Here is a 7435-nt window from a genome sequence, read left to right as displayed (position 1 = left end):
GCATGCTAAAGGTTATGCTTTTTGTTTTACATCATACATACACGGACACATTTTTTGAAACAACTTTATTTTACTAGATTGAGTGCACGCAATCTTATTCACTCGGCACGAGAGAGTTTGTCAACCGTCTAAGGTTGATCGTTTTTGTAGCTTTAAAGTGTTTATTCATTTAGCAATTTACCCCATAGGCTGAAATGGCATGTAAGGTTTTCTAAATGACTTCATTTTCTTACTTAACTCCTTCAACTCCTTTTTAAATATATGCATAAATGAACGCTTTTACTTTGAAAGATAATCCGGCTGGTCCACAATGCGGAAATCCTCCCACATCCGGGTGGTGCAGCGCTTTAATAGCTCCGGTCCCAGGCAGCAACCGCCTACTTCTCATCCTGCTCTCCACTAGACTACTACGCTACTTTCACTTGTTTAGTTTTTACCTCTTTGTGGTCAAAATGCCTTTAAAGTTCGAGCTGTGTCCCGGTAGAATGATCGGAGGAAGTAACCCTTGCTTCATCATTGCTGAGATTGGACAAAACCACCAGGGAGACATTGAGATCGCCAAGAAAATGATTAAAATGGCAAAGGTATGACTATTGAAATGTGTCGCTAAATTCTGAACATGCATACTTTTATTCAGGTGTTATTATCTTAAACAGCCAGGAAACAGGCATCTGAACCAACTGCACTTATGATGCTAAGCTTTTGGTCGTCACGACTTCCTGGTCTGAATCTTTACTTTGCATTGAATATTTACTTAGTCAGTAGGTCTACGTGTATTAAGATTTTAAAACTTGTATTAATAGTTCATATGAAATATAGTAATTGATGGACTAGTGTACAAGTATCTCCAAAAGGGCGTTTGTAGAAAGACATAGTTTAATTGTAGAATGTTGAATTGACAGATTTGTCAATGGGGTTTGGCTTGACTTTTTATTGGCTGTCACTTTAAGGAGTCATGGTAGAAGCCGTCATTTATTCATTATTTCCTCAACATTTCCTTAAAATAACTACGTATTTTTACACCACTAACAGAGGAAATAGAGACACGGTTGTGAGTTATTGTGTTGCGTTCATAAGCTTTTCTTTATTTCTTGAGAATTTTTTTATTAAAAAACTGTTCCTTTTCAACTCTAGGAAACCTATTTGTTCATTATTAATATATTGGGATTTGTATTCAACTTTGATGCAAATTGGAATACTATGCTTTATTTTAGAAAGACACATTACCGTCATTTTTGCATGTTTATCTCGTTGTTTCACCAGCAATTGATTAAAAAGGATTAAATAATGAATTACAAGTGTATTAATTGAACACGATTGTATCAACCTTCACAGGACTGTGGTGCTGATTGTGCCAAATTCCAGAAGAGTGAATTGGAGCACAAATTCAACAAGCGAGCCTTGGAGCGCCTTTACACTTCCAAAAACTCCTGGGGAAGAACTTATGGTGATCACAAGCGCCACCTGGAGTTCAACCACGAGCAGTACAGGGAGCTGCAGAAGTATGCAGAGGAGGTGGGGATCTTTTTCACCGCCTCTGGGATGGACGAGGTAAGAAAGACAGTTTTGATGAAGCCTTCAAGACATTTTAATCAGGTTTAAGTTTAATAATGACTTTTATTTTCTGTCTTTAGATGGCAGTGGAGTTCCTCCATGAGCTCAATGTGCCTTTCTTTAAAGTAGGCTCTGGAGACACCAACAACTTCCCCTATCTGAAGACGACTGCCGAGAAAGGTGAGACTGGACCTTTATATCTGGGAAAATTAATACATGTGAGATGTATTTAATGGTGAATTTAAAAAAAATTGTGCATTTAATAACTATTACATGTAAGCCATATCTAAAAAGATTAGATAAACTGAACATTTGTACAAATGCCTATCTTTGTAGAAATTAGTTAAAACTGGGATTAAAGTGAAACAAGCTTGAGTTCTGAACTACAGGGATTCCTGAAGGCATTTAGCCTTCTGCCCATGTTAGCTAAGATGTTTACCAAGTTTATGTTGTCTGTGTCAGGACGGCCCATGTTAGTGTCCAGTGGGATGCAGAGCATGGAGACGATGCGTCGGGTCTACCAAACAGTGAAGGAGCACAACCCTAACTTTGCCATCCTGCAGTGCACCAGCGCCTACCCTCTGGAGGCTGAAGATGTCAACCTCAGAGTTCTAGCGGTGAGAAGAATTGATTTTTACTATTATTAATAGTATTACTTTTATGAAACGGTTGGCACAAAACAACACATTATTAAATATATTTAAATCAGATCAGATATTATTACTGCATTAAGAACTACTTTAAAAATGATCTATTTTCCCAAAAGATAGATTCCTCAAGATCTCTCTCATATCTATATGTATATTTGGTTTTTGTATTGACAAAATGGGTATAAAGTGTTGATTATTGATCTTGAGTTGATGGTAAGCAGATGTTTTTACTTTTCTTGTCACTGTCATGCTATTTGTACACCATTGTTTCCAGTCTTAATGCTAAGCTAAGCTAACAATTTTTGTTAACCAAAATCAAAGATCAAGGATTTATGAGTCACATTTGTGTCATTCACCACAGGAATACCAGAAGGAATTTCCAGATATTCCCATTGGGTATTCTGGCCACGAGTCTGGGATCAGTATTACACTTGCGGCCGTAGCTATGGGGGCAAAGGTCGTCGAGCGACATGTTACTTTGGATAAGACGTGGAAAGGAAGTGACCACGAAGCCTCGCTGGTGCCCAGTGAGCTGACCGAGCTGGTGCGCTCCATCCGACTGGTGGAGAGGGCCATGGGGACCGGCATCAAGACTATGTTACCCTGTGAGAAGCCGTGCCACGACAAGGTGAGTAATCGTCAAGAAAAGCATGCAAAATACACATTAAGGTGTTTATTTTACTAACTTTGTCTATTTGCAACCATAGATTTAAATTAAATTATCGTTATCGTTTTATGCGTTTCCATGTCGGCCTCGTGTGGCCGAACCGTCTATATGATAGAGAACTAGCGGATACGACCGTTATCGTCCTCGTGTGGCTGGGGCCTAATATACACCAAACTTAACAGTGTCAGTGTGTTTCAATCCTCATGGTTTTTTAAAGACAGTTGTCTTCATATACTGTTTAAAGCCTGATTTATGTAACATCATTTATTCCAGAACAGTGAAAATGGAAGTATTTATGGAGCAATAAACAGACATATCCCAAATTTCCTCCGTTAAAGGACACATGTCATGCTTTTCCGGTTATTACCCGTCCCCTTGTGTGTTATGAAGGTTTTTATGCATGTAAACGGTGTGCAGAGTCAAAACCCTCAAATTACACCCTGTAGCGAGTAAAACTCTAACACAGAAAATACCTCCCCAAAACGCCTCGTTGGAGATATGTCATTGTCCATTTGATTCTTCCGGGTACGGGGTGACGTAACCCCGTACCCGGAACGAAATGGACCAATCCGTGGAGCCGTTCCTTTACGTCCGCAGAGCCGTTACGTTAAGCCCCCGCTGATTGGTCCAAATTGACCAATCCACGGACTTCCTCACATACACACACAGTGCAGGCAGCTCTGCTGATTTCTCCTCCCTGGCTGCAGGCTGATAACAGACAGTTGGGATCGCGGCGAAATTCTCTCTGCAGACCCATTTAGCATTTATCAACCTTTTTCTTACTCAATATCAAGCCACACTTATTGTTTTTACTTCGGCTGTGAGTTTGTGTGTGCTCAGGATGAGTTTGGCTGTGTTTGGCTGTGTATCGCTAAACAAGGAAACAACACCTCCACGGAGCTCAGCGCGATTCACAACGTCCTGACCAATCAGAGCACACTGTGCTCACAGAGAGGGTGGGGGCTGGAGCTATTGGAGCTACAACGAGCCGTTAAAGGCAGAGAGTGAAATTCAGTGAATACACGTAGTTTACAGAGATGCTGTATGAGAAACCAATGTGAGTTTGGAAAATTGCACAATATAAATCTATTCTAGTATACCTCAACAATGGAATTATGATCAGTGAAAATGGCCATGACATGTCTCCTTTAAAAAAAAAAACATCTTATATGTCAACAAAATGAAACGGGCTATTTTCGCCTGGCTATATTATATTTTTAGATTTGTGCTCTGGAAATGTATGCAAATTGGTAAATTCTTGAAAAGATAATTCCTCATTTGCATATTTTAAAAGAACATATCAGAAAACTTAATTTGGTAAAAAGGCATTTGTTTGTAAAACGACTGAGGTGTCTCCCTGTAGAAAAACATTGGAGATGTTACTTTTCATATTTTTCCTTCAACCTTGGCCATGATAACAATAAGAGTGTTGTTCCTTGTCTTCCAGCTTGGTAAGTCTGTGGTGGCGAAGGTAAAGATCCCCAGGGGAACTGTCCTGACTCTAGACATGTTGACGGTGAAAGTGGCCGAGCCTATGGGCGTCGCTGCCGAGGACATCTTCCAGCTGGTCGGTAAGACCGTGACGGAGGACATGGAGGAGGACGAGAGCGTCTTGCCAGAGGTGGTGGAGGGTTACTGCAAGAAGAGGAAGTGCTGAGGATGGAAGATTTGAAGTGGGTTGAAAATGGCAATATAATCAATTTTATCTGGGGCTAATTCAAAATGAGCTTGTGCAATGGTCAATTAGCTTATTGCTGCTGAGGTTCCTGACATTAAAGTCATGGACGATCAGTAACTACCTGCATAATTACACAGTTTTAAAGCTTTTACAAAAAAGCTGCCTTTATATAATATACTATCTTTCTGGCTCAACAGGCTGTTATTTTACAAATGTTGCACTATATAGTTGTAGCCCTCACTGAAGAGATCAAATTAAGATTGAACACATGAAGCTCCCCATTTCACAACAGTATGAACAAAGACCCAGTTTGCCAAACATTAGGTGTATTTTTCTCGTAACAGCTCAGTCATTTTAATTGTGTGATGTCAAGCAAAGTTTGTATTTGTACTCATTCTTTAAAGTAAGACTACTGGAGCCAGACACTAAACAAAACCAAAAGAAGAAATATGTACACATCCGGGACACGGCTGATTTTCTTCTCTCAATATGAACCTTCTTTTGCTTCTTCAGTCTTTATGCTGACACCAACAACGCCTCTAATCACAGTTGCAAGATGTAGGATGTTTACACTTTACTTGACAAAATCTGAGATCTATGATGTGCAGAAAATAAATAAATGTTGCCAGAACTTCCACCTTTTCCACTTTGGTTGTCTTTCAAATGTTGCTTTGATGCTCAGATCAGCTCTGTGCATTCCACATTCATGGTGTACTCTCTTTGACATGAAAGGTTTGTTTTTATAGATGTGAAGTAATTATCTGGAAATTGGCATAGCATGCTATAATTTGTGTATTGCGGAAAGTGTTTTAAAATCTAGAACAGGGACTGTAGATGGAAATTAGCCTCTATGGCTAATCTGGCACATTTAAATGATGGACTGGATGGTAACCTACTGCTGTGTGTTTTAGATCTCTAGCACCAAGTTAACATTTTAATATGTCATGCAAGACAAACTTGCGAGTTGTACCACAAATTAGCTAATGTTCTCCTTGAACCTCCAGATGGAGCTGTTGGATTTACCAAAGCAACATGTTCAACCTGTCTGTTACAGAATCCAAGTTTTGTTAGTCCATTTGGCAAGTATTGTAAGGAACTGTCATTCTGTCAATTAATGTCCAAATATAACAAGAATAGCTCCACATCTTTTCACAAACAATGACAGTTTAGCAACAAGTCACTGAACTAATGTCTGCTGGACTGCGAGTCATCCTGCTCTCTGTATGTAAGGATCAGAGGATGTCTCCAAGATTATGAGAAGTTATCTCTCAAGCCTTTCAAGGTTGTATGGTCTGCATGGGTGGATTATGATGATCATCACCACAGATTAAGCATAGATCTTAAAACGTCAACAACTGAGAGACATCAGCCCGCCAAACTTTTACCGCCAGCTGCTGGTGGAGGAACACTTCCTCCATCTTAACTACAAAATGTTTCAGCCTTAAGAGGAAACGGGTGTGATCCCCCTCACTGAGCTTCAGTTGGGTGCTCAACCTAGAACACAAACAACAAAAACAGCAAAGTGTTTATGTCAGCTGTGCTCTCTTTGTACCAAATTTGATTGAGAATCTAATTTATCCACTTCTGTGTGCATAGAAGTTAAAGTCTTAAAGTGAAACTTATTTCCTATTGTCAAATGTATTGTATTTCAAGAAAGCAGCAAGGAGGGTTTTTCAAATATTCAGCAATACCAATGAAAGTAGTTTCAACAATTGCAACTATGGCGATGAGCTGTAACTGCAAGTGTTGCGAACGTGACTTTTCCTGGGATCTCGCTCATTTGGCAGTAGATCGTCACTTAGAGACATTAAATAAATATTTCAGAGATTAATACTTTAAAACAAATATAAACACTCCTATAATTTTCCTATAATATCCATGTCAGGACTCACAGGTTTAATGATGAGAGTAAGCTTGGCATACTTTTTTTCTCGTATGTTTTCTTGGTACGACTTTACAATAAGACTACCCTTATAAAGGATTCATAAAGGGTTTATAATTAGGTTATTAATTAGGTTGTAAACACTTTATTAATCATTAAGAACCATTTATAACACACATAACACACAAGGGGACAGGTAATAACCGGAAAAGCATGTCATGGGACCTTTAATAAAACTTAAACTAATTATAAATGGTAGTAACTCATTAATAAATGGGAATGGGTTTTACACTTTACAATAAGGCTCCCTTTTGGCAGTTATAAATGTTAGTAACTCATTCATAGATGGTCATAAGAGATGCCAAGAAACATCAAGATGGAAGGGGGGGAGAATCAACTCGTGAGCAACAGATACCAAGGATGCTGTTTGATGAAGAAGACGAAGTAAGCTAGGTAGCCAATATAAGGCTTAGCAGTACAGATAAATGTGAGCTCACTATTTGGCAAGCGACCGGTCACAGTTGCCCTGTTTATCTCATGTCTTATAAAGCTTATTAATGATTTATAAAGTGTCCATAACCTAATTAATAAATGAATTACAAATTCGTAAACCCTTTATAAGGGTAGTCTTATTGTAAAGTGGTACCGTTTTCTTTAACTCATTTTTTTAATTCTTTGACTTTATCTTTAATTACATCGGTTTAACCATACATGACTTGTACTTCACTCTAAGTTTAAGATTTTCATCTCAAATGAAATCAATATAATATTGTTGGCATCCTCATGCTCTCCATTTAATGGAAAGATATGTTTCTTTCACAGCTGTAAGGAGTAGACAGACGCATGTGTGGAAGCTAGTATCCCAGGGTGAGAGAAACAGGTCTGTCCTGCTCTTTTTTCGGTTGACGACGTTTACCGTACACGCTATCAAATCCAGTCGAACTTGTTACCCAATATAGCACTCATGGTTTATGTTTGCCAAACACATCAGTAGGATTAGATTC

The 7435-nt window shown here is 38.9% G+C and overlaps 1 protein-coding gene across 1 annotated transcript; it reads left to right on the top strand.

The window, feature by feature from the left end:
- Positions 1-312: 312 nt before the first annotated feature.
- nansa (N-acetylneuraminic acid synthase a) lies at positions 313-5184 on the top strand. Its single transcript, XM_034120692.1, has 6 exons — positions 313-584; positions 1336-1551; positions 1635-1734; positions 2017-2171; positions 2566-2832; positions 4319-5184. Exons 1-6 carry the CDS (start codon positions 453-455, stop codon positions 4526-4528), a joined length of 1080 nt encoding a protein of 359 aa, XP_033976583.1. The 5' UTR covers positions 313-452; the 3' UTR covers positions 4529-5184.
- The last annotated feature ends 2251 nt before the right edge of the window (positions 5185-7435 follow it).

The sequence above is a fragment of the Trematomus bernacchii genome, unplaced genomic scaffold (genome assembly GCF_902827165.1).
Source record: "Trematomus bernacchii unplaced genomic scaffold, fTreBer1.1, whole genome shotgun sequence".
In the NCBI taxonomy this organism is placed as follows: domain Eukaryota; kingdom Metazoa; phylum Chordata; class Actinopteri; order Perciformes; family Nototheniidae; genus Trematomus; species Trematomus bernacchii.
Note: the sequence above shows the minus strand (reverse complement) of the source record. Positions and strands in the feature narration are given on the sequence as shown.